This window comes from Salvelinus fontinalis, chromosome 17 (assembly GCF_029448725.1).
Source record: "Salvelinus fontinalis isolate EN_2023a chromosome 17, ASM2944872v1, whole genome shotgun sequence".
In the NCBI taxonomy this organism is placed as follows: domain Eukaryota; kingdom Metazoa; phylum Chordata; class Actinopteri; order Salmoniformes; family Salmonidae; genus Salvelinus; species Salvelinus fontinalis.
In genome coordinates, this window is record NC_074681.1 from 37,254,037 (window position 1) to 37,281,948 (window position 27,912).

General features: G+C 41.2%; 1 protein-coding gene across 1 annotated transcript in view; it reads right to left on the reverse strand.

Moving 5' to 3' along the window:
• LOC129813512 (prostaglandin G/H synthase 2-like) overlaps nucleotides 1-24,858 on the reverse strand; it is a 40,574-nt gene extending 15,716 nt beyond the window's left edge. The window contains exons 1-9 of the mRNA XM_055865805.1: nucleotides 24,442-24,858; nucleotides 24,099-24,215; nucleotides 23,837-23,980; nucleotides 23,435-23,578; nucleotides 22,993-23,174; nucleotides 22,529-22,859; nucleotides 21,965-22,251; nucleotides 21,477-21,624; nucleotides 20,530-20,932 (exon numbers count right to left, since the gene is read on the reverse strand). Coding sequence (XP_055721780.1) covers nucleotides 20,530-20,932; nucleotides 21,477-21,624; nucleotides 21,965-22,251; nucleotides 22,529-22,859; nucleotides 22,993-23,174; nucleotides 23,435-23,578; nucleotides 23,837-23,980; nucleotides 24,099-24,215; nucleotides 24,442-24,502 — 1,817 coding nt within the window. The 5' untranslated portion in view covers nucleotides 24,503-24,858. The remainder of the gene's footprint in view (nucleotides 1-20,529; nucleotides 20,933-21,476; nucleotides 21,625-21,964; nucleotides 22,252-22,528; nucleotides 22,860-22,992; nucleotides 23,175-23,434; nucleotides 23,579-23,836; nucleotides 23,981-24,098; nucleotides 24,216-24,441) is intronic.
• Between the last annotated feature and the right edge of the window lie 3,054 nt (nucleotides 24,859-27,912).

The following is a 27,912-nucleotide window of genomic DNA, read 5'->3' on the forward strand; positions in this document are numbered from 1 at the left end:
CCCAGAGACGGCGCTCCTAGTGGCTGGGGACTTTAATGCAGGGAAACTTAAATTGGTCTGACCAATTTTCTCTCAGAATGTTAAATGTGCAACCAGAGTGAAAAAACTCTGGCCCACCTTTACTCCACACACAGAGATGCATACAAAGCTCTCCCTCGCCCTCCACTTGGCAAATCTGACCATCATTTTGTTTACAAGCTAAAATTTAAGCAGGAAGCACCAGTGACTCGATCAATAAAAAATGTGGTCAGATGAAGCAGATGCTAAGCTACAGGACTGTTTTGCTAGCACAGACTGGAATATGTTCCGGGATTCCTCCGATGGCATTGAGGAGTACATCACATCTGTCATTGGCTTCATCAATAAGTGCATCGATGACATCGTCCCCACAGTGACCGTACATACATACTTCAACCAAAATCCACGGATTTCAGGCAACATCCTCACTGAGCTAAAGGCTAGAGCTGCAGCTTTCAAGGAGCAGGACTCTAACCCAGAAGCTTATAAGAAATCCCGCTATGCCCTCAGACGAACCATCAAACAGGGAAAGTGTCAATACAGGACTAAGATCGAATCGTACTACACCGGCTCTGACGCTCGTCGGATGTGGCAGGGCTTGCAAACCATTACAGACTACAAAGGGAAGGACATCGAATCGAATAAATTACGCCATATTTATGCAGAAATCCAGGTATTCCGAAGGGTTCACATACTTTTTCTTGCAACCGTACATGCAGTAGCAATTAATACGGCTGATGGAACATGAGTGACACGAGCCTACCAGACGAGCTAAACTACTTCTATGCTTGCTTCGAGGCAAATAACATTGAAACATGCATAAGAGAACCAGCTGTTCCGGAAGACTGTGTGATCATGCTCTCTGCAGCCTATGTGAGTAAGACCTTTAAACAGGTCAACATTCACAAGGCCGCAGGACCAGACGGATTACCAGGATGTGTACTCCGAGTATGCGCTGACCAACTGGCAAGTGTCTTCACTGACAATTTTGACCTCTTCCTGTCCGAGTCTGTAATACCAACATGTTTTAAGAGCTTGAAGAAATTTGAAAAGAATAATGGACAAATATTGCGCAATACATGCGTGCAAAGTTCTTATGAGACTTACTTAAGCAGACTCACAGCTGTAATCTCTACCAAAGGCGTTTCTAACCAGAATTGACTCAGGGGTGTGAATACTTATCTAATCAAGGTATATTAGTGTTTTATTTTTTATGAATCTTGAAAATATTTTGTGTTGATTGTTGACAAAAAAAAAAAGACTATTAAATCCATTTTAATCCTGTTTTGTAACACATTTTTTTGGAAGAAATCCAAGGGGGGTGTTAGACTATCTACATTATATGCACTGTAGAGCCTACTGCTGTTGGCATGGTAATGCATCCGTCCAACTGCCTGTTTGACATACTCTCCTCTTGTCTTTCCTGTCCCCTCTACTTCCTGTCCTATCTGTAAAACATATAGTGAGTTATTTCAAGTTCTAGGTCTTTTAAGACTACTGAAAGGTGACACACATGCTTTCCCAGGAAGTCAAGCGTTAATGAATAGGCAGTAAGTAGTCATTGATGTGAGCGTATACCTTATCTCAAAGGACCTTATCTAAACGTAGATGACTATGAAAGTTTAGTGTTTTGACTTGGTTGATGGATTTCCTTTGTTCGCGACAACCCAAGCAAAACAGGTCCTCTGTAACTTTCCACAGCTTCAATGAGACCATGTTATTCAGTGGAATTTGATGGTCCTAATTGAATTAACTTGTGGGAACCTACTGTATTAAATAGTATGTTTTTAAATATATATTTTTTTAAATTGAATATCCAAACATACAATATACTTGCAGTGAAGCCGCTCACCAACTACACCATACAAGTCATCCAACAGACTCCCATTCAGAGCGACACACAGAAGCATCCAGGGTCAATGCCCTGCTCAAGGGCACGTTGACAGATCTCCCACCAGGCCAAAAAGAACGTGAACCCGAATCCTCCAAGATCCCCCCCACAGTTCCCCAATAGCTACGCAACATATATATTTCAACTATGATGTGATGTTTAAAGTAAAATCTCTATCTAATCGAATACAATCCACAGATTGCGAGTTGAAGATAAATACTTTTACTAAGAGTAATAGTATATTAGTAATTGACTGACCCGGTCTCTCCAGATCTCCTAACAGTACTATTTCTAGGGTCAATTTTAGATCAATGCTATGCATTTTCAGCCATTCCTGAACCTGAGACCAGAAACAGGCTAACTGAGGGCAATACCAAAATAAATGGTCTATTGATTCTGTATCCTCATAACAATGTGGTCCCGTGTGGCTCAGTTGGTAGAGCATGGCGCTTGCAACGCCAGGGTTGTGGGTTCAATTCCCACGGGGGGACCAGGGTTCAATTCCCACGGGGGGACCAGGATGAATATGTATGAACTTTCCAATTTGTAAGTCGCTCTGGATAAGAGCGTCTGCTAAATGACTTAAATGTAAATGTAACAAAATCTGCAGAGCTTCGATGATTTTATGCCCCAAATGTTCAACATTTTGTTGGTGGCAAGAAATCTATATACTGTAATAATTTGAGCTAAAAGCACAAAGTCTTGAATCTTGCCTTGTTTTATGTATCAACTCATACATCTTGTACCATGGAATCGGTACAACAAAAATCTCTTCCCAACTATTTTGCAATCTGTATGGCTCAGTTGTCAACATCCTGGTCCTCAAATGAAACTGGTATACTTTCCTATTTATGCTATTTTTATTCCTCAGCAGTTTTGATCCTATATATTGGGCAGACAGACCAATTCCCTACCTCCTCCCGCTGTCAGCTGCCTCCTCCATTTTTGGGGTAATGCTGTAATCAATTGGTTAGTTTGGAATCGTTTGGAAAATATATTTTTTTAATCTCCAAGGTAATTATCTTGCTATGAAATGGGACCACATTTCCACTACTGGGTCCATACATACGTGTAGCCTCCATGTACACCACAATACATTTCCAGCGCTTTTATGGTTTGTTTGGTTATGGTGATAGCTATCATTTCGTCATTTCTGAAAAGCTGCTACTAGTGCAGTAACGCTGATTGTGGAGGTGAGAGACAGCGATTTTCCATGTACTCTCTAATGCCTCTTCCAGTATTCAGAGATGGTTATTACAACTTTCCCAGAAGCGCTGCCTGTAAGTGGACTGTCAGGGTTGCAAAAAAAGTTAATGCAGAGGGACAGACCCGAGGATGACAAAGGAGTGAAAGGAAAGGAGTAGAGCAGAAGGGATGAAAGGGCAAAACGATGGCAAAAAGAGAGGATGGAGAAAAGGGGGGATGAAACTAAAGAGACACGGACAGGGCTGGGCATAATACGGCCTGGATCAGGCTCACCAGCCGATTAATAGGAGCCTGAGGTGGATGTTGTTTTTAAAACATTGTAGTCAAGTGGCTGAGCCACTTGGTTCATAGAACCGCGGTTACGTGAGTAACCTCCGATGTCCGCTATTAGCAGTTGGACAAACAGAGCAGTTTAGTTTTCTTCCTCCATATTTGTCTCTAGTTTATGAACGGTTGGGGCTATTAGCTTTCATGACCGCATTCCTGAAAGCTGAGACTCTCGGGAACAAGTAGGCTATGTGTCTTTTGTTTCCCTCTACATCGCTCACATGCTGCGCAGAACAAGTTGGAAGGGACTGTGACAAATTAAAAGCAATGCAGATCTTTATTTCGACACACATTTATTACCTGAGGAACTTCCCTTATGTTTTACCGAAACTTTCCAACACCTTTCTGGTACATTTCAGTAACTTTTGATGCAATAACAATTGTTACACCTTTCCCATATTCAAGTAATTTGGCATCTTGTACTTGTGCTAGAATGGTTGAAAAGGACATAAAATGTAATATTTTATATACAGCACCAGTCAAAAGTTGGGACACACCTACTCATTCCAGGGTTTTTATTTATTTTTACTATTTTCTACATCGTAATTTAATAGTGAAGACATCAAAACTATGAAATAACACATATGGAAAAATGTAGTAACCAAAAAAGTGTTAAACAAATCAAAGTATATTTTATATGTGACATTCTTCAAAGCAGCCACCCTTTGCCTTGATGACAGCTTTGAACACTCTTTGTTTACAGTGGCAATTTTAGCATGTAAATCTTGGTGGGGCAAAAAAACAACAACATATATGACAGCGAAGCCACAACACAACACTAAACAATACATTCATTTTACTATAACGGTGACAAACTGTGCCCACAAACTGTTAGGGCCTTCATAAAGCTGTCAGCAGTCCCAACATCTTACCACTGTTACACCTCGCTATCAGCAGAGCCTTGACTGGCAGCGAAACAGTTCATTCAGCCTCATTTACTGCCTTTAAAAAATAACAACGCTGATATGGCTGACTTGCTTAAACTGACAATTGAAATGTACAAACTATGGCATAAGGGGATGACAAATGTATAAGAGGCAATCCGTAATTTCGATTAAGACATTTCCTCCAGAAAGTGGAGAGCCACACTTATGCAGCTCCACTATGCAATAGACGCGTTCGACAGGATTATCAACACAGACTGACGAGCTTCTATGGCAGACCAATCCAAACTCCTCTCTTGGCATGTCCAGCCCACTAATTTTCTCAGCCAATCATAGGTAGTTGTAAGGTTGCCAACTTTTTCTGTCGTATAACCAATAAGGCTCGTAATTTAACAATTGTATTCGTATTTACAGATGGCATACACGTTTGTTATTAAGGCACATGAAAGTTCACATGTTCAAGAAGGAATTTATGCCAAAAATGCATTTTGATTAAAAAAAGAAATTACGTTCAAACGGCTCTCCTGTGAAGTCATGACAAACGCCTAGTTTCCTGAATCGGGTCACATTTCTCTAAACAGGTTATAGGCTACACGTGCACCACCAAGTCAGAACAGTAGGTGAAATTAAGAAGGGTAAATGTACCAAATTTTTAGGGTGAGGCACATGGGCTACTAACAGCTAACTACACAACATACACTTAGTATTACTTTCTTAGCTACAGTATACATATCTCCAAGGCATATTACATAATTTATGCAGCATCATACAATACATTGTTGGACTCACCTTGTTGTGCTGTGTTCACTTGAATAGGAAGGCGGCATGGCGGTTCTTCGTGGGCAAATTTTGTCATCAAAGTCTGGTTTTCTCAGGATTTATGGTGCTTTCAAAACAACTGGGAACTTGGAAAAAACAAGTTCGAATGGTGATGACGTCATTGATCTTCAAGTTGTAGCTCTAGAAAGAGGCCGGATTTACAATTCCGAGTTGGATGACCGTTCAAAACGTATTTTCCCAGTCGGAGCTCGTTTATTCCTGACTTCTCAGTTGTCTTGAACTCACTGAAGTCAAGTTTTCGCAGTTCCGAGTTAACAGTTGTTTTGAGCGCAGCACAAATCATGCTTCATTGACAAGATGGCCAATATTGAATGTTTATCATTTTGAATTTGGAAAAGAGACCCTTAATCCCAGATTTGAGACTACACATCCACTCCACTGAATAACAGGCTAGTGATTGCTTTGTAATGCTTGCAGTTAGCTACTGTCACTGATTCCTTCCAAACCACTCATTGTTGAATTTTCGATTTCCAATTGCCGATGAGCACCGATACATTTTATCTATAATTTCTGTTAATTATTTATCTTCATATGACAAGGATTAAAAAGGATTTGTCAGTAGATTGTCGACTTGATTCATGATTATGACTGCTAGCTAATGATGTTGACATGATCAGTCCAATCAAAGCTACTGTACATATAACGTAATTTGACATCATCTTATCTGTGGCCAATGACCTTGAGCCTTCTTGGATGGGCACTTCTAATGTAACTCTATGAAAGCACGCAAGGGGCTAGAATTTTCTAACTCTACCCTTAGACTTGGCGGTGATGTAGTGTCCCCATGAGTGACAGAACACTGAGCCAATCATGGCGCAACGCTCCGTATTTTCTGCTGGCTTGCCCCACCACCACAGAAAGCACTGAGTTAGGCTGAAACACCTGCATTTAGGATGTGCCTTAGTCAAGAAAACAAAAAAGAGACCATGTTTGTATGCGACTTTAGTAACTCAATTATAAACTCAGGTAAAAAAGAAAGGTCCCTTTTTCAGGACCCTGTCTTTCAAAGATAAATCGTAAAAATCCAAATAACTTCACAGAACGTCATTGTAAAGGGTTTAAACACTGTTTACCATGCTTGTTCAATGAACCATAAATAATTAATGAACATGCACCTGTGGAACGGTCGTTAAGACACTAACAGCTTACAGACGGTAGGCAATTAAGGTCACAGTTATGAAAACTTAGGACACTAAAAAGGCCTTTCTACTGACTCTGAAAAACACCAAAAGAAAGATGCCCAGGGTCCCTGCTCATCTACGTGAACGTGCCTTAGGCATGCTGCAAGGAGGCATGAAGACTGCAGATGTGGCCAGGGCAATAAATTGTAATGCCCGTACTGTGAGGCGCCTAAGACAGCGTTACAAGGAGACAGGACGGACAGCTGATTGTCCTCGCAGTGGCAGGCCACGTGTAACAACACCTGCACAGGATCGGTACATCCGAACATCACACCTGCAGGACAGGTACAGGATCGCAACAACAACTGCCCGAGTTACACCAGGAACGCACAATCCCTCCATCAGTGCTCAGTCTGTCCACAATAGGCTGAGAGAGGCTGGACTGAGGGCTTGTAGGCTTGTTGTAAGGCAGGTCCTCACCAGACATCACCGGCAACAACATCGCCAATGGGCACAAACCTACCGTCGCTGGATCAGACATGACTGGCAAAAAGTGCTCTTCACTGACAAGTCGTGGTTTTGTCTCACCAGGGCGTGATGGTCGGATTCGCGTTTGTCGTCGAAGAAATGAGCGTTACACCAAGGCCTGTACTCTGGAGCGGGATCGATTTGGAGGTGGAGATGGTCTGGGGTGGTGTGTCACAGCATCATCGGACTGAGCTTGTTGTCATTGAAGGCAATCTCAATGCTGTGCGTTACAGGGAAGACATCCTCCTCCCTCATGTGGTACCCTTCCTGCAGGCTCATCCTGACATGACCCTCCAGCATGACAATGCCACCAGCCATACTGCTCGTTCTGTGCGTGATTTCCTGCAAGACAGGAATGTCAGTGTTCTGCCATGGCCAGCGAAAAGCCCGGATCTCAATCCCATTGAGCACGTCTGGGACCTGGTGGATCGGAGGGTAAGGGCTAGGGCCATTCCCCCCAGAAATGTCCGGGAACTTGCAGCTGCCTTGGTGGAAGAGTGGGGTAACATCTCACAGCAAGAACTGCCAAATCTGGTGCAGTCCATGAGGAGGGGATGCACTGCAGTACTTAATGCAGCTGGTGGCCACAACAGATACTGACTATTACTTTTGATTTTGATCCCACCTTTGTTCAGGGACACATTATTCCATTTATGTTAGTCACATGTCTGTGGAACTTGTAGAGTTTATGTCTCAGTTGTTGAATATTGTTACGTACCTACTGTCCCGCCCTGACCATAGAGAGCCCTTGATCCTCTATGGTGTTTCAGATCAGGGTGTGACTGGCTTGTTATCTAGATGTTCTATTTCTATGTTGGTGCTAATATGGTTCCCAATTAGAGGCAGCTGTTTATTGTTGCTTCTAGTTGGGGATCATATTTAAGTAGCTATTTTTCCCACCTGTGTTCGTGAGATATTGATTATTTTGTGTTTGTGCATGTGCACTACGTAGTCACGTTTCGTTGTTTGTTTATTGTTTATTGTTTTGTTAGTTTTACTTTAAGAAAGATGTGGAACTATACTCACGCTGCGCCTTGGTCCGATCATTTTCAAGAACGTGACACCTACAAATATTTACACATGTTACGTTTGCTGAAAATGAACACATTTGACAGTGAGAGGGCTTTTCTTTTTTTGAGTTTATATATATATTTTTTACATTGTTTGCAAACTGATATGTGACACGTATTAATGCCAAAATAACATACAAAACAGGCCCCACCTGCCACTGTTTAACACTTTTTTGGTTACTACATGATTCAATATGTGTTATTTCATAGTTTGGATGTCTTCACTATTATTCTACAATGTAGAAAATAGTAAAACAAAGAAAATAAAAACCCTTTGAATGAGTAGATGTGTCCAAATCCTTGACTGGTACTGTATATATAGGTCGATGTTGCAAAGAATATATCAGATATATACAGCCCCTTAAGAAAGTATTCATACCCCTTGACATATTCCACATGTTGTTATGTTACAGCCTGAATTCAAAATGGATTAAATATATTTTTTCCCCTCACCCGTCTACACACAACACGACAAAGTGAAAACATGTTTTTAGAGATGTTTGCCAATTTATTGAAAATGAAATACAGAAATATCTAATTTACATAAGTATTCACACCCCTGAGTCAATACTTTATAGAAGCACCTTTGGCGGCGATTACAGTGTGAGTCATCTTGGGTATGTCTGTATCAGCTTTGCACATCTGGATTAGGGATTTTCTTCCATTCTTCCTGGCAGATTTTCTCACGCTTTGTTAAGTTAGATGGAGCGCGGCAGTGAACAGCAATTTTCAAGTCTTTCCACAGATTTTCAATGGGATTCAAGTCTGGGTTTTGACTGGGCCACTCAAGGACTTTCACATTCTTGTTCTGAAGCCATTCCAGCTATGCTTTGGCTATATGCTTGGGGTCATTATCCTGTTGGAATGTAAATCTTCACCCCAGTCTAAGGTAATTTGCCCTCTGAAGCAGGTTATTTTTCTCAGGAGTGCTTCCACCTGGCCACTCCCATAAAGCCCAGATTGGTGAAGTGAACTATACAGAACGGCAGGCAGTCTCAGGGCAGGCAGAGGTCAATAATGCAGTGTGGTGTAACAAGGTACAGAGATCAGGATCAGGGTTTGACAGTTAGAGACACAGCTATAATTGCTGCCAAATGTGATTCTAGCAAAGCTCTTAGAGAATGATCCAGATTCTGTAATCCTCTTTTGTTTATTTTTATCCAGGATAAAAATCAATCTGGATACCACAAGATCACATAATCCGGATTGCCAGTACTTTTACACCTTGCCATCTACTGGACAGGTTCAATTACTACTTCTACACTGTCATAGGGAAACAGCAGTATGGAAATGACATGAATAAAGGACAAAAACAACATTTAATCCAAGGGGTGCATTCAGTTCAATTAAACATTTGCTACGTTCTCCAAAACGTTCTTGAACAGACTTTAAGGCACTGTATGTTTACTCTGGTTAGGTGGGTGTGGCAGGGGGTGGCTTGAAGCAATGAGTGACGTAAACAATCGTTCTGAAATCGTTCCCCAACCCCTCCCCGTTTTTTTCAACTGGTCGTTCAGAACAGCACAGTTTCCGTTTAATAGTTTTTTTTCGTACTGAACGCAGTCCTGATTAAATGGCAGATTGGACTGATTCGAGGAATCAAAACATAATTTTTCAGTTTTGAAATACCCAATTCTAACATTTAATCCAATCTCACTGCCGAAATTTGACCAATTAAGTTTTGAAAAACTGTGCCCTGGAGATACTGAAGGAATTTGGAGATTCCATCTTCTCCCTGCCCCTGTGAACTACACCCCCCATGAGGCTAAAGCAGAATGATGTTTCACAGCGGTCAAGCCCCCCTACTGGGGTACGGATGTAAAAATCCCTCTAAATGTTGTTAATCTTGTTAATTTGTTACAATTAAACACCATGCCCCCCCCCCCCAGCAAAATGTTGCTTAGGGCCCCAAAAGGCTAGGGCCTGCTCTGACTGCATGTGTGGGCATGGATGTGGGTACTCAGACTTCGGCCCCTCATGATGAGTTCAGATTTTTGGTGGCCATCAAAGTTGCCCATTCCTGATCTATATATACTGACAAAATAATAGACTGATCACTCTTAACAATGTGAATAAATGTCCCGGTGTTACCCATTTCTGGAGCCTTGTGTCAGACACAGAGTATCCACTTCTGAAGCAGTGTGTGCAAAAGGTGACAGAATTTTTTGTCTGCACTTATTCATGTGAAGCAACATTTTCAACAATGAACATTGTGAAACGTAAACAGAGAAACAGACTGACAAATGCACACCTGGATTGCCTGACAAGGATAGCAACAACAGACTATAAATTCTACATGTGATGTAGCCTATTTGATGTGTGAATGTATATATTTGTGATGTGCTGTACATCAAATCAATTGCATGTGCTCTATTGCTCTGAGTTTGCTCTCAATTGATAATTGATCATATTGGAAGAATAAGTACAACAAATTAAAGATCTGTGTTGCCCTCTGAATGATTGTCTCAACCCAAAGTGGCCCCCTTACAAAAAATTGTGAGTAACACTGATCTATATGAACACAGCTGACCCTTCATTAAAGCCGTTAGATGCAGTTTATCATAGCGCACTGTGCTTTATTACAGGCAACAATTTTCGTACTCATCACTGCACTCTCTACCAGAAAGTTGGTTGGCCCTCTTTTATGTCACGTAGTTTGATACATTGCTATGTTTTCATTTATAAAGCCCTTTTACAAGAAGTCCCACTGTACCTAACATCTTTACTAAACTTTAGACATATGAGTTACCACACAGGGATAGTTAACTCTGGAAATCCCTTTGGTCTCTACGGAGTTAGGTAAATCAGCTTTTAGTTTTTTTACATTTTATTTGTGTAACAATCTTCAAAATGTTCCTACATTTTATGATTTGGAATGTGTTTGTTTTTTATGACCATGTTTCTCTTTCTGCTTGCATTTAGTATTTATATTGATGTGTGTATTTGTCTGTAATTTATGTAATTCAGGTCTCATCTGACGTTGTTCTCAGTATGACTCCCTGATAAAATAAAGGTTAAATACAACATGTTAAATAATTATACTTATTATGTGGCTTGTTAAGCAAATTTGAACTCATTGAACATATTTAGGTTTGTCATAACAAAGTGGTTGAATACTTATTGACTCAAGACATGCCAGCTTTTCATATTTAATTCATTTGTAAACATTTCTAAAAACATAATTCAACTTTGACATTATGGGGTATTGTGTGTAGGCCAGTGACACAACTTCTCAATTTAATACATTTTAAATTCAGGCTGTAACAACTAAATATTTAAAAAGTCAAAGGGTGTGAATACTTTCTGTATTCACACAGAACTGTATGGCCTGACTCACGTTTACTGTAAAATTATGTTACAACAAACATGCATCTAATCCGTTATTTATCGTCCTTATGTATTAATTCATGCAACAGTGGATCAACTCACCAAAAGACCTGCGTACATCAAGGGCATGAAGAAAATGCACAATATAAAATATTTATCACATAACAAAAATACTAGATATTGAGAGAATTTGAAAAGTAACTCTTCCTTTTCCATTTGGGTTGCCGATCCCTAGTTTAGTAGAACTGACGGAACATAGTGCTGAGGGAACATAGACATGGTCCCACTTCGACAACTTGCTAGCTATATCTCTTCTGACATGAAGAGATTGCTTGCTTCATTTGCCCTGAAGTTGTAGACATGCTGCCCCTAATAAGAGGGATTGTTATCAGAAGAAATCAGTCCGCAGTTCAGCATGTTTTGTCAACTGTGCATAACTGCAGCTGGTGGGAGGTTACTTACTGCACTGACTCTGCTTTGTAATAATTCATGTTGGTTAGCTACTGCTGTATCAACATCTTTATCTGGACAGGAAATTCATTGTTTTTCATAACACAAACCCACCTTGGAAAATGTGACAAATGGTCCCTCTACACCCAATCCTAATGCTAGATAGCATGTCACCCCATGAAAAAGTATGACTACATAAACCATGAGCTAACATTAACTAGCTGGCTAGCTCACTAAAGAGGTCATTCTGCTAGCCTATGCTGGTTTTCTTCTTACTTGTAAGGAAGGCAATGTGCGTTGTACACGTAACTACAGTCGGTGAGGGTAGGTAACAACATCTCCACCCCGCTGATCCTCAACACTGGGGCCCCACAAGGGTGCGTTCTGAGCCCTCTCCTGTACTCCCTGTTCACCCACGACTGCGTGGCCATGCACGCCTCCAACTCAATCATCAAGTTTGCGGACGACACTACAGTGGTAGGCTTGATTACCAACAACGACGAGACGGCCTACAGGGAGGAGGTGAGGGCCCTCGGAGGGTGGTGTCATGAAAATAACCTCACACTCAACGTCAACAAAACAAAGGAGATGATTGTGGACTTCAGGAAACAGCAGAGGGAGCTCCTCCCTATCCACATCGACGGGACAGTAGTGGAGAGGGTAGTAAGTTTTAAGTTCCTCGGCGTACACATCACGGACAAACTGAATTGGTCCACCCACACAGATAGCGTTGTGAAGAAGGAGCAGCAGCGCCTCAAGAGGCTGAAGAAATTCGGCTTGTCACCAAAAGCACTCAAAAACTTCTACAGATGCACAATCGAGAGCATCCTGTCGGGCTGTATCACCGCCTGGTACGGCAACTGCTCCGCCCACAACCGTAAGGCTCTCCAGAGGGTAGTGAGGTCAGCACAACGCATCACTTGGGGCAAACTACCTGCCCTCCAGGACACCTATACCACCCGATGTCACAGGAAGGCCATACAAATCATCAAGGACAACAACCACCCGAGCCACTGCCTGTTCACCCCGCTATCATCCAGAAGGCGAGGTCAGTACAGGTGCATCAAAGCAGGGACTGAGAGACTGAAAAACAGCTTCTATCTCAAGGCCATCAGACTGTTAAACAGCCACCACTAACATTGAGTGGCGGCTGCCAACATACTGACTCAACTCCAACTCACTGTAATAATGGAAATTGATGGGAATTGAACAAAAACGTATCGCTAGCCACTTTAACAATGCCACTTAATATAATGTATATGTATATACTGTACTCGATACCATCTACTGCATCTTGCCTATGCCGTTCTGTACCATCACTTATTCATATATCTTTATGTACATATTCTTTATCCCTTTACACTTGTGTGTATAAGGTAGTAGTTGTGGAACTGTTAGGTTAGATTACTCGTTGGTTATTACGGCATTGTCGGAACTAGAAGCACAAGCATTTCGCTACACTCACATTAACATCTGCTAACCATGTGTATGTGACAAATACAATTTGATTTGATTTGATTTGGTTATCGAAAATATAAAATGCAAATGTACTTCGGAGTATCGGAGTAGTGGTTACAATTCGGTACATAGCACAGAACCATCCTTGCTTCTGATTGACAGAGAGTTAACTACACTGAACAAAATATAAACGCAACATGTAAAGTCTTGGTCCCAACATGTAAAGTGTTGGTTTCATTAGCTGAAAAAAGATCCCAGAAATATTCCACATTTACATAAGTATTCAGACCCTTTACTCAATACTTTGTTGAAGCACCTTTGGCAGCGATTACAGCCTCGAGTCTTCTTGCGTATGACGCTACAAGCTTGGCACACCTGTATTTGGGGAGTTTCTTCCATTCTTCTCAGCAGATCCTCTCAAGCTCTGTCAGGTTGGATGGGGAGAATCTATTTTCAGATCTCTCCAGAGACACTCAGAGACTTATCCCAAAGCCACTCTTGCGTTTTCCTGAGCGCTCTGGAGCAGGTTTTCATCAAGGATCTCTCTCTGAGCTCCGTTCATCTTTCCCTCGATCCTGACTAGTCTCCCAGTCCCTGCCACTGAAAAACATCCCCGCAGCAGGATGCTGCCACCATCATGCTTCACCGTAGGGACAGAGCCAGGTTTCCTCCAGACATGACGCTTGGCATTCAGGCCAAGGAGTTCAATCTTAGTTTCACCAGACCAGAGAATCTTGTTTCTCATGGTCTGAGAGTCCTTTAGGTTCCTTTTGGCAAACTTCAAGGGGGCTGTCATGTGCCTTTTACTGAGGAGTGGCTTCCATCTGGCCACTCTACCATAAAGGCCTGATTGGTGGAGTGCTGGAGAGATGGTTGTCCTTCTGGAAGGTTCTCCCATCTCCACAGAGGAACTCTGGAGCTCTGTCAGAGTGACCATCGTGTTCTTGGTCACCTCTCTGACCAAGGCCCTTTACCCCCGATTGCTCAGTTTGGCCGGGCGGCCAGCTCTAGGATGAGTCTTGGTGGTTCCAAACTTTTTTGCAGAATTTTTTTGGTACCCTTCCCCAGATCTGTACCTCGTCTATGGACAATTCCTTCAACCTCATGGCTTGGTTTTTGCTCTGACATGCATTGTCAACTGTGGGACCTTATATCGACAGGTGTGTGGCTTTCCAAGTCATGTCCAATCAATTGAATTTACAACAGGTGGACTCCAATCAAGTTGTAGAAAAATCACATGGATGATCAATGGAAACAGGATACACCTGAGCTCAGTTTTGAGTCTCATAGCAAAGGGTCTGAAAACTTTTGTAAATAAGGTATTTCTGTTTTTTGTTTTTTCATTTGCAAACCTTCTAAAAACCTGTTGTCTCTCTGTTATTATGGGTTATTGTGTGTAGATTGATGAGGGGAAAAAATTATTTAATCCATTTTAGAATAAGAATCATTTGCACACACTGTATATAGATTTTTCTATTGTGATATTGACTGAACATTTGTTTATCCCATGTGTAACTCTGTGTTGTTTGTGTAGCACTGATTTGCTTTATCTTGGCCACGTCACAGTTGTAAATGAGAACTTGTTCTCAACTGGCCTACCTGGATAAATAAAGGTGAAATAAAATTAAAAAAATTATAAATATGGCTATAACGTAACAAAATGTGGAAGAAGTCAAGGGGTCTGAATACTTCACGAATGCACTGTGCATGTACAAAAGTGTGTGGACACCCCTTCAAATTAGTGGATTCGGCTATTTCAGCCACACCCATTGCTGATAGGTGTATAAAATTGAGCACACCACCATGCGATCTCCATAGACAAACATTGGCATTAGAATGGCCCTCCTGAAGAGCTCATTGACTTTCAACGTGGCACTGTCATAGGATTTCACCTTTCCAACAAGTCAGTTCATCAAATTTCTGCACTGTAAGTGCTGTTATTGTGAAGTGGAAATGTCTAGGAGCAACAACGGCTCGGCTGTAAAGTGGTAGGTCACACAAGCTCACAGAACGGGATCGCCAAATGCTGAAGCTCGTAACACGTAAAAATAATCTGTCCTCGGTTGCAACACTTGGGTTCCAAACTGCCTCTGGAAGCAACATCAGCACAAGAACTGTTAGTCTGGAGTGTCATGAAATGGGTTTCCATGGTCGAGCAGCCGCACATAAGCCTATGATTCGAGTTAAGCCCCTTATTTCCAGTAAAGGGAAATCTTAATGCTACAGCATACAATGACACTCTAGACGATTCTGTGCTTTCAACTTTGTGGCAACATTTTGTTGAAGGCCCTTTCCTGTTTCAGCATGACAATGCCCGTGCACAAAACGAGGTCAATACAGAAATTGTTTGTCGAGACCGGTGTGGAAGAACTTGACTGGCCTGCACAGAGCCCTGACTTCAACCCCATCAAACATCTTTGGGACGAATTGGAACACCGATTACGAGCCAGATCTAATAGCTCAACATCAGTGCCCGACCTCAGTAATGCTCTTGTGGCTGAATGGAAGTCCCCACAGCAATGTTCCAACATATTGTGGAATGCCTTTCAAGAAGAGGGGAGACAGTTATAGCAACAAATTGTTTACAGTGCCTTCAGGAAGTATTCACACCGCTTGACAGCTTTCCACACCTGGATTGTGCAACATTTGCCCATTATTCTTTTCAAAATTATTCAAGCTCTTTCAAATTGATTGATCATTCCTAGACAACCATTTTCAGATCTTAACATAGAGTTTGAGATAGATTTAAGTCAAAACTGTGCATTCACTGTCTGCTTGGTAAGCATCTCAGTGTAGATTCGGCCTTGTGTTTTAGGTTGTGGTCCCGCTGAAAGGTGAATTCAGCTCTGTGTCTGGTAGAAAGCAGACTGAACCTTTGGGATTTTGCCTGTGCTTAGCTCATTACCTTTATTTTTTATCCTGAAAACCTCTGCAGTCCATAACGATTACAAGCATACCCATATTACCCATAATATGATGCAGCCACCACTGTGCTTGAAAATATGGAGAGTGGTACTCAGTAATGTGCTGCCACAAACATAACACCTTGTATTCATGACAAAAGTAAATTGCTTTGCCACATTTTTTTGCAGTATTACTTTAGTTAGCAGGTACTGTCGTGGAAATATTGAATCAAATATCTCTCCGATACCGGAGCTTGTGAATTCAGATAGACTTTATTACAAACAGTAACAAAGCCGAGCAATTCCATGGAAGAACTGACTCTCCATTCTTAGTACTTGGCTTTTATACAGTCTTACCCTTACATAACATCGTCACTCCACTTTATGAATCTTGTTGTCTTGCTTAGTTTCCATTCTCTTATTGGTTTAAACATTGGGGCATAGATTCTATTGGTGGCGTGACATGCACACTCCTACTGGTGCTTATAACTGATTAGCTAATGTTCCTGTCCAAAGGTCTTCACAAGTTCAGGCTGATGTTGTCTATGTATGATTAACCCATGTGCATGTCCAGTAGCCTTCACAAGTTCAGATATGGCCCAGACCAGTCACGTCTTGTTGGTCTACCTTGCCTCATCCACACAGATTCCTGGAGACAAGAGACAAAGGGCTGTAAGACATGGGTTTAGATCTAGACACATAGTAGAAAGTATACGGAGGGTACGGGGCAACAAACAGGACCAACAGGACCAACAGCAAAGGGGCTATTGATTTTGGAGCAGGGGGGAAAGGTCTCGGCTTCCGGGGGTTTAGCCGTGGGGCCATAGCGGCGTACCAGCGCATCCGGCTTAACCTCCTTGGCTACCGGTCAGTGCTGCAGAACGAAGTGGCCCGGGCCTTATTGAACTCCTCCCGGAGGTCCTGATACTCTGCGGACCTGGTCGGAGAGGTCTGGGGAAATTTCCATGCCCCCAGGAAGACGCCCCAGGGCAGGCAAAGCTGACTTCAGGCAATGAGTGTGTAGGATGGGCTCCAGCCCACGATGGCACCAGTAGCCCAGTCAATGGAGGGATTGTGTCGCTGGAGCCAAGAGAATCCCAATACCACGGGAACCTGCGGAGACTCAACCAGCAGGAATTGTATCGTCTCGCTGTGGTTCCCCGACACTCATAGGTTGACAGGGGTGGTCTGGTGGGTGACCCGGCCTATAGAGTGCCCGTCCATTGCTCTTACACCCATGGGAATGGAGATGGGCTGAGTGGGGATGCCCAGCTCGGACGCCAGGGTGCCAGGGCGTACATGAGACTCACAACGGCTCCTGAGTTGATGAGTATCTGGAGAGACCTGGACTGGTCACCCCCCAGTAGGGTGGCATGGAGAGGGGTGTGAGTAAGGGGAGAAGTGGCAAAAGACAGACAGAAAACACAGGTATAAATACACAGGGGATAATGGGGAAGATGGGCGACAGGTGGAGGGGGGTGGAGACAAGTACAAGGACAGCTGAAACAGATCAGGATGTGACATTATTGCCTTGTTGCAAACAGGATGTATATTTTGAAATATGCTTATTCTTCCTTCTTTTCACTCTGTCATTTAGGTTAGTATTGTGGAGTAACTACTGTACAATGTTGATCCATCCTCCATTTTCTCCTGTCACAGCCATTAAAGTCACCATTAGACTGGAGTGAAATTCCTGAGCGGTTTCCTCTTAAGTTGGGAAGGATGACTGTATCTTGTAGTGAGTGGGTGTATTGATACACCATCCAAAGTGCAATTAATAACTTTACCATGCTCAAGGGGATGTACAATGTCTGCTTTTTAATTTTTACCAATCTACAAATACAGTGGCTTGCGAAAGTATTCACCCCCTTGGCATTTTTCCTATTTTGTTGCTTTACAACCTGGAATTAAAATAGATATTATGGGGGGTTTGTATCATTCGATTTACACATTATTGTGAAACAAACAAGAAATAAGACAAAACAACTGAAAACTTGAGCGTGCATAACTATTCACTCCCCCCAAAGTCAATATTTTGTAGAGCCACCTTTTGCAGCAATTCCTGCTGCAAGTCTCTTGGGGTATGTCTCTATAAGCTTGGCACATCTAGCCACTGGAATTTTTGCCCATTCTTCAAGGCAAAACGGCTCCAGCTCCTGGTGTACAGCAATCTTTAAGTCATACCACAGATTCTCAATTGCGATTGAGGTTTGTGCTTTGACTAGGCCATTCCAAGACATTTAAATGTATCCCCTTAAACTACTCAAGTGTTGCATTAGCAGTAGGCTTAGGGTCATTGTCCTGCTGGAAGGTGAATCTCCATCCCAGTCTCAAATCTCTGGAGACTGAAACAGCTTTCCCTCAAGAATTTCCCTGTATTTAGCAACATCCACCATTTCTTCAATTCTGACCAGTTTCCCAGTCCCTGCCTATGAAATACATCCCGACAGCATGATGCTGCCACCAACATGCTTCACTGTGGGGATAGTATTCTCGGGGTGATGAGAGGTGTTGGGTTTACGCAAGACATAGCGTTTTCCTTGATGGCCAAAAATATCAATTTTAGTCTCATCTGACCAGAGTACCTTCTTCCATATGTTTGGGGAGTCTCCCACATGCCTTTTAGCGAACACCAAATGTGTTTGCTTATTTTTTCTTTAAGCAATGGCTTTTTTCTGGCCACTCTTCCGTAAAGCCCAGCTCTGTGGAGTGTACGGCTTAAAGTGGTCCTATGGACATATCATCCAATCTCTTTGCAGCTCCTTCAGGGTTATCTTTGGTCTCTTTGTTGCCTCTCTGATTAATGACCTCCTTGCCTGGTCCGTGAGTTTAGGTGGGTGGCCCTCTCTTGGCAGGTAAAGTTGTGGTGCCATATTCTTTCCATTTTTGAATAATGGATTTAATGGTGCTCCATGGGATGTTCAAAATTTCAGATATTTTTTTATACCCAAACCCTGATCTGTACTTCTCCTCAACTTTGTCCCTGACCTGTTTGGAGAGCTCCTTGGTCTTCATGGTGCTGCTTGCTTGGTGGTGCCCCTTGCTTAATGGTGTTGCAGACTCTGGGGCCTTCTCAGAACAGGTATATATATACTGAGATCGTGTGACACTTAGATTGCACACAGGTGGACTTTATTTACCCAATTATGTGATTTCTGAAGGTAATTGGTTGCACCAGATCGTATTTAGGGGCTTCGTAGCAAAGGGGGTGAATACATATGCAGGCACCACTTTTCCGTTTTGTATTTTTTTGAATTTTTTGAAACAAGTCAATTTTTTCTTTTCACTTCATCAATTTGGACTATTTTGTGTATGTCCATTACATGAAATCCAAATAAAAATCCATTTAAATTACAGGTTAAATGCAACAAAATAGGAAAAACGCCAAGGGGGATGAATACTTTTGCAAGGTACTCTAGGTGTCCTTCTTTGCAAGGCATTAGAAAACCTTCCTGATCTTTGTGGTTGAATCTGTGTTTGAAATGTATTGCTGGATTGATGTGTGTGTTGGGTAGAGAGATGAGGTAGTCATTCAAAAATAATGTTAAACATTATTATTGCACACAGAGTGAGTCCATGCAACTTATGTGATTTATCAAGCAACATTTTACTCCTGAGTCTATTTAGGCTTACCACAACAAAAGTAGTTGAATACTTATTGACTCAAGATATTTCAACATTTGTAAAAATTTCAAAAAACATAATTCTCCATTGACATTATGGGATATTTTGTAAAGGTCATTGACAAAAAATCTCAATTTAATATTTTTTTTATTCAGGCTGTAACAACAAAATGTGGAAAAAGTCAAGTGGTAACAAAGTGACATGAATAAATGCAATTGAATCAGACTAATAAAATTATAATCTTGACAAATCAATTGTCTTTTAATGTTTTCTCAAGTGCCTAACCATTTTAATTGGAATGTAAATTATGACTTTCATAACATTTAAGGGGCAATCCGCAGTTAAAACAACAAAAAACCAGACAGCCCGCCACTGTCTTTGGTTAACAGCTGAGGGATGGGGCTGGTGAAATATATGGTGTCTTCATACTTTCTGAAAACACTGTATATTTCTACATCCATTATTCACTTCATCCATTTACAATAATAAAGTGTTTGTCTTTAAAATAACAAAAAATGATTGACAAATACAGCCCAGCTGTATCCTTTCAGTAGCTGAACAACATACAGTATTTCTAATAGTTATTTTCTTCAAGTAAATGTGACTCCTTCAAGTTCCACATTGTATACAGAGTAAACTAACCTGCTTTTGTTCATGTAAGACATTTGTAATAGGTATCCATATTTAAAAACATAATAATTACTTAATAACTTAATAACAACTCAATATTCAACAATACAAAATAAATATTAAATACATAAATTAATCAATAATAAATAACTAAATAAAGCAAAACAAGCTAAAATGAGAGCAGCTTCAGAACACTGAGAAACTGTGTATTTGTGTACTTGAATAGACCCTAGTGTTTTAGTTATTTAAAGCTCTAAAGTCCTTTCTTTGAACACAACACCTGGGTTCATGCCCCTCAGGTGTGCCTCACTTGTGTTGACTGACGCCGACTCAAATGCTCTCAAAAAATCAGGCACTTGAAAGGACACCATCGGACAAGAGCCCTTGACATTGCTGCACACCAGCCTCTCCAATGAAGCAGTGTTGACGATGTCAAAGCCCACACTCCCTCCGAACGTGCTGGGCATCCAGTATTCCGGCGAGCAAATGGGGTTTCCCAGGAGACCTTTCAGGGAGTAGGGTGCACCCATCTCGACCATAGTCTCCCCGAAAACAGCGTTAGGTCTGGGGCGCTCCACCAGAAGGCCTGGGTACAGCTCCACAGCATCTACGTCCCCATATAGACTCTCTAGTTCTGCAGCCAGCTCTGTCTCTCCTGCAACACCAACAGAACAACATACAAAGGGTTAATAAATATAGCCTGCTACTCACAAATGTCTTTACCACAATGCAGCAAAAGAAAGGCCTGCAATACATCCTCACCTCCCCAAAAAATAAGTAGACAAACAAGGTGCATGCTATGACAAGTCTGTGTTTTGGTATTTACAGGAACTCAATGACACAAGTACAGACACCATACACTTGGATCTTGTGTGAATCTCATGTGATAGTGTAACTGTGTATGTAATTGTACGTTGAAGATTAGAGGTGCAGACTTGAATAATACACCTTAAGCTTAAAAGGAGACAGCCACTCCCTCCCTGCCCACTCTCTATCAGCAGCTGTCACGAAGTGGGTAATCATGCCAATAACAAAAGAGCTGAGCCTGACTGAACCAATCCTGTCACTTTATCCAGGGACTACTTCAGTTGCCATGGACCTGTGCTTACTAAATGTTACCTTTCACCTAGTAACTAGGTAACTATTAGATTGAGGATATATACATATCATAATAGGGTGTGTACAGTTTTAGTTCTCACCTGTGAGGTCCTCAAAGGAGGTGTAGGCCCTCATGTTGAAGCGTTTCCTGTAGGCGTTGAGGGACTGGTAACGCATGTCTCTGCTGTGCTCCAGGGCCTTAGCTGCCACGCCCACTAGTGCAGGAGGCAGGTTCCGTCCACCAGCCACCTAGGAACCAAAGGGAATCAAGATCCTCGGTCAATATCAACTTTTGACACCTTTTTTTCTAAGTAAAAATATCTTGTTGGGGTATGGTGTCTGTTGTCATTCTCATTAACATAAAGCCTGCATTAGATATAGGTGTTGTTGCCCTACGAAGTGAACACCTACCAATCTCCAGTGCCCTTATACAGCTCCACTCATTTATTCATCACTTAGCATATAAAGTTGATATAAGAGTTGTCACTTAGGCCTCAATGAAAGACTATTGCTGTGAGGATCTTAGTGTCCACTCATTTCCGCTATTCCTCGTTGGAACCAACTGTGTCCGCCCCACCAGACAACTCACCCTTCCAGCAATCTGCTTGGTGAAGGACTCCACCAGGTTGTTGATGCCGTGCTCTGTGACCAGGGAGTTGTTGAAGACAAACTGGGTGTAGGTGTAGGCACGGTCCTCAATGCTGAAGGTGTCAGGCATCAGCGGGTGCCAGTGGTACAGGGTATTGAACTCGGCTGCGATACGGTTCTGGTACTGGAAACGCTGGTTGAAGAGGAGCTCCGGGTCGAACTTGAGCTGGAAGTGGTAGCCACTCAGGTGCTGGACATAGTCCTCGATCACGATCTTAATGGTCTCGCCTGCGATCCAGGAAAGAAGGGAGGGCGGGAGTAAGAGAATGCATGACAACAGTCCTTGAGGTTGGTGAGACATTCGTCAATTAACACCTGACACCCAAATATAGAGTTTTGATCTGTTTTATACAGAGCTGTTTTCACCTGTATGCATTGTACAGTTTCTAGAACACACTTGAATATTGCCATACTTTGATCATATACGATTCCCATTATAAGGATCTGAAGGGTTTATGACAAGTAGGTACAGTATGCGTGTCCACTTTTGGTACTGGTGACTCACCAATTAGGATGAGGCGTGTGGTCTGGAAGATGCGTTCATCGTCCCATTCGGGATGCTCCTGCCTCAGGACGTCACAGACACGGTTGTGCTCGCGCAGCCAGATGGTGGCATACATCATGAGGCCGGGGACCAAGCCAAAATGCTCGTGGCCCACAGCGAAGCGGTGCTCCTCGGGCACTTGGGGTGGGTAGTGCATCTCGGCCCCAACCTCCCTTACCAATGGGGGGTAGACCTCGCCATTCAAAACCTGATACTTCAGTTTGCCATCCTTGAACAGCCTCAGCTTGTGCTGTCTCTCCAGACTGTCTCCATAAACATGGTTTAAGTCCACCTGAAACACAGAGGTAAAGAGTGAGTCTAAACATACACTCTAAGCCTAAGTTAAAGTCAACCATGAAACAAAATGGAAACATATTTTCATGTGACAGACGCACTATTTGTCATGTATTGTAAATTAGACTTACGCCATGGCCCAAGGCTTTGGTGAAAGCTGGTCCTTTCTTTAAGTCTGATTTGAAGAACTGGTGGGTGAAGTGCTGGGCGAAGAAGGCGAACATGAGATTGGAACCCTGAGGATCCGGAATAAACCGCTTCCTCAACAAAACCTTCTCCACCACAAGTTTGACATCTGGGAGCACTGCTCTTCCTATCAAGAGACAACAAAAAAATGTTAGGAACATAATTGGGGTTCTATCTCAACAAAATCTTTATTTGGTTACGAAAGACAGTTAGAATAATGTTCATATGACTGCGTTATTGTTCAGTCTCGTTTTGGACTCTTGGGAAGTCTGACTTTCGACTGGTGGGAATGATTGAGTAACCCATTTGAGGAGATTTTTAAGGTTTCGATAATCTCAGGTAAATTGTAAGGAATCCCAAAAGACTGGTTAGACGTGAGCTCATTACCTGCGGTTCCCATAGGTGTAGGGCAGTCCTTTGGCAATGGGGGGAGCGTCCGTGTGTAGTAAGACAGGTTGGAGTAGGCCTCCCAGCTTTTGTAGCCATAATCAGCATTGTAAGTCGGTGGGCTGTCCACCAAATGTGAGCGGGCTATAGAGGCAAAGGCAGAAATATTATTTTGTTAGGAAGCTGAGCTAAAACGTATTCTTTTAAATTTAATGTAAAAATGAAAAATATTTTCAATGTATTATTTCTTTCTTCTTTTCTTACTTTATCTCCATACTTCCCATATCAGTAAATATCATATATCCACATGATTAATTGAGTCAACTTTCTTTCATTCATAGGCAAAACTTAATGCAAACTTCTATAATGAGCTGACAAAAAGGTTATACTATTTCAACTTACATGTCAGGACATAGCTCATTATAGCGTTTCTCACAAAGGTGATCTTGTTGATGACGTTCCACAACCCTTTGTAGTGAGTAAGGATGTAGTGAACAGTGTTCGGAGCTGGTTTCAATGATATTTTAATCCATGTTAGGAATTCAGCTGCAGAGTGGATAGAAGTGGGAAATATTTATAACAACAATAACGAATAAGTCACGTTAATAAGAATGCCCCATTATATCGTTGGAATAATCTGTATTACTGAAAATGATTTACTTACGAGTTGTGCAGTTCTTTCCATAATATCCCGTCCTTGTGCAGTCGCACTCATAGTTGTCAAAGCCTTTTGAATTACATAACCCCCTATTTTCACAGGGCTGTGCACAGCAGGGATCAACTGAAAAGATACGGCAAAAGTTTAGAAGGCGATACAAAATTATTATTAATGACTCTTTTTTTCTTCATTACAAGCATTATAATATTTAACAAACAATTCAGATAAATCGAAAACACCTTATGTACAGTAAAGGTATAATTATAATAAGCCAAATACATTTTTTTCACAATAGAATAACTAAAGATACCAAAAAGATCAATATGAGAATCAAAATAAATATGCTCACCTCCTTCGCAGAAATAGAGCCCCACAGTCAAGAGCAAAATTATACAGACTACTTTATTCATCTCCGAAAGATTCTATTGAATCGCAATCCGGTATAAAATGTCAAGTTCCAGTCGACTCCTGCTCACTCCTGGTCACAGTGATTCTGAGGTTCTTGGACGCCTGGTCCATATTTATGTATGATGCTCATTCCAAGCTCCCACGCAAACTATTACGCTCCTGTCGGGGGGAGCCGGGAGGGGAAAATTTTAACCAATCAGCTTCCTCTTGGAGGTACTTGGTCTATTCTGCATCCAGTCTATTTTTGGCATCCACATAGTGAGAATTTAAAACAATAAAACAAAAGTAACGGTATTTACAGTGTATTCAATCACTGAACATTGGTTTTTCGTCTTATTTTATTCTATTGTATAAAGATTGATAAGAAAAGTAACACATTTTCTAAAAACGTATAACAGGCAGAATCTACCGCACATCCAAAATCGATTAGTAAAACCACGAAAAACAGGAAAAAGTCTCCGCACACTTCCAGGTAGATCCAAAAAGTATTTTGATCGTAGCTAAACTTTCGGCAAGTTGACCGCTGGCTCTCTGTGTGTCCTTATCTGTCACTATGGTTTTTGAAGAAATGCTCCGATGAAGGTCGCCTGACCGAAAGCGTAGCTACAATCAAAATAAATCTGACTGGACGCGTGTTGAGACTTTTCCTTGTTTTCCCACTGAATATTGATAACAAAACTGAAAGAAATACAGCCTACAGCCCTACACTGTTGCGTCTAAGTATCCACTGTTATTTGAGACACCAGGCTAATACTACACTAAAGTTTGTCGGCCATAGGGAAGATTTACTTTACCATCATAGGCTATCTGATGCTGTCAACAAAAGTTTTGCCACACAATAATAAGGTATTTTGACTTTTTTGTGTTTATATCCTCAACAGTTTTTGGTATACTGTATGTATCTGTTTCCGGTTGTAACATTTGTATGTGTTTTAAATTGTTAGCCCTCCTGTTATGTTGCGGGTCAATTTGACCCATTTCTGCTTTTGAGTTGTCTAAAATACTAGTTAACCTCTCTTTTTCGCCATGAAATGAAATGACTTTTCCTAATTTAGGGTCATAAACCTAACTTCAAAATGTTGACACACTGATGTGTTGTGGAATGTCTGTAGATTGTATACAAACATGATGTTGTGGGTCCTTTTGACCCGGGGCATTTCATGTGTATAGATATTTGCACAGGTCCAAAATAAACAAGTGTCTTTGATGTGTTTTGTTTTGACTGGTTCTGGTTGCACTTTTATCATTATGTTTGGGTGAAAAGGAGTTCCCCCAAGCGTCTCCTTCTCTGTGCGAGAGCAGCAGATCTCTGACACAGACGCTCCAAAATTAGCTCCAAAAAATGTTCAGTCAACGAAGCCTTCTCACAAATTCTGGACTGTGACAGTGAAGGTTTCAGAGACAGAGGACATTTCAGAGACAGAGGACATTTCAGAGACAGAGGACATTTCAGAGACAGAGGACATTTCAGAGACAGAGGACATTTCAGAGACAGAGGACATTTCAGAGACAGAGGACATTTCAGGGATAGAGGACATTTCAGAGACAGAGGACATTTCAGGGATAGAGGTCATTTCAGAGACAGAGGACATTTCAGAGACAGATGACATTTCAGAGACAGAGGACAATGCTGTTGATGATCCAGATAGTGCATTTTTCTTTGGTGAAGAGGATTCAAAGGAGGAGTCTAACATACCATCCCGTCCATCAGATGAGAGGACATGAAGGTCTACAGATGGTACTATAGAATGGCCACCATCAATCACCACAACGAAGTCAAGGTAGACTGTCAGCTTCCAGTGTAATCAAAATTGTTCCAGGGCCTACACAATTTGCTCTCCCCCCCTCGCCAAGACAGTAAAACCAGCACCAGTCGTGTAGAATGCAATCAATACATCTGCAGAAAGCACACATGTACATTGTGTTCAACATGTGGAGAGAAAGACTGAAGGGATCATTTTGACCAATAGGGTCAAATCACACCTAAGTGTTACTGTTACTGGGAAATTCAAAACCAATGCCTGCTTGGGGAAACAGAAAATGCTTGTTTGTGAGAAAGGAAATATGTTTAACAAATAATTCTCAAATATAGAGTTTTTGAAATCAAATGTTCTTGTATTTTTTCTTTCTGTAAGGTCTGAGAAGACAAAATAAAGTTTTGTCTGTTTTTACTTGATTCTTTGACTGTCTTGAGCATGTTTAAACTGTGCGTGTCAATCTGAGCCATACCACAATGGGCGTCATTTTTCCGCCAGCACAGCACAAGGGTTAAATCAATCAATTGGATATCACATAATAAATCATCATCATAATCATCCATAAATATTTATTAGGACTATTATTATGGTTATTATTTATATAGTTGTTTTTCTCATTTGTATTCTCATTCATATGAACACAATATTATTTTACTGTTTAATATTTAGATATTTAATCAATGTTAGGCTGTGTAATAGTTGTGTAATTAAGCAATTATTTCAAGATATAATCCTGATTTCTTTTTTGGGTGAAAATTCATTATTGGCAAACTTCCAAAGCAATGACCAGTAAGTAAGGCATGGACCATATATATAGAAATCATTGACATTTGTTCAGTAAAAACAGTAGGATAAATATAAATGTTCTATTCTTTACTTTTTAAGAGCTTTGTCAAAACGGACCACGTGCACGGACCATGAACAGTATGGACGGTGGGAGATATATGGACGGTCAGACGCATTTGCAGTCATTTGGCGCCGACATGTGGACAAATATACAACTGTCTATACAGCAGTGGTGGAAAAGTACTAAATTGTCATACTTGAGTAAAAGTAAAGTAAAAAAAGACTTAAGTAGTACTTTAAAGTATTTTTACTAAAGTACTTTACAACACTGCTTTACAGTGAAAGTAGTATGACTGACCAGGCTACTAAAAATTGTTATTTGCCTTTGACGTCCTTAATATGTTTTATATGTGATGCTTAATACTTTAAAGTACTACTTAAGTCTTTTTTGGGGGTATATGTATTTTATTTTACAATATATATTTTTGGCAACTTTTACTTTTGGATCTGTTTGGATAGCTTTTTTCCCTTAATAAATAAAATCATCACTTAAAAACTGCATTTTGTGTTTACTTGGGTTATCTTTGTGTAATATTTACATTTGTTTGATGATCTGAAACATTTATGTGTGACAAATGTGCAAAAAAATAAGAAATCGGGAAGGGGCAAATACATTTTCACAGCACTGTATATATTTATTATATATTATATATATATATATATATTATATATTTCACTTTTTCAATTTTGTTACATTACAGACTTATTCTGAAATTGATTCAATCATTTTTCTCCTCATCAATCTACACCCAATACCCCATAATGACAAATTATTTTAGCAATTTTATTTTATTTACATAAGTATTTAG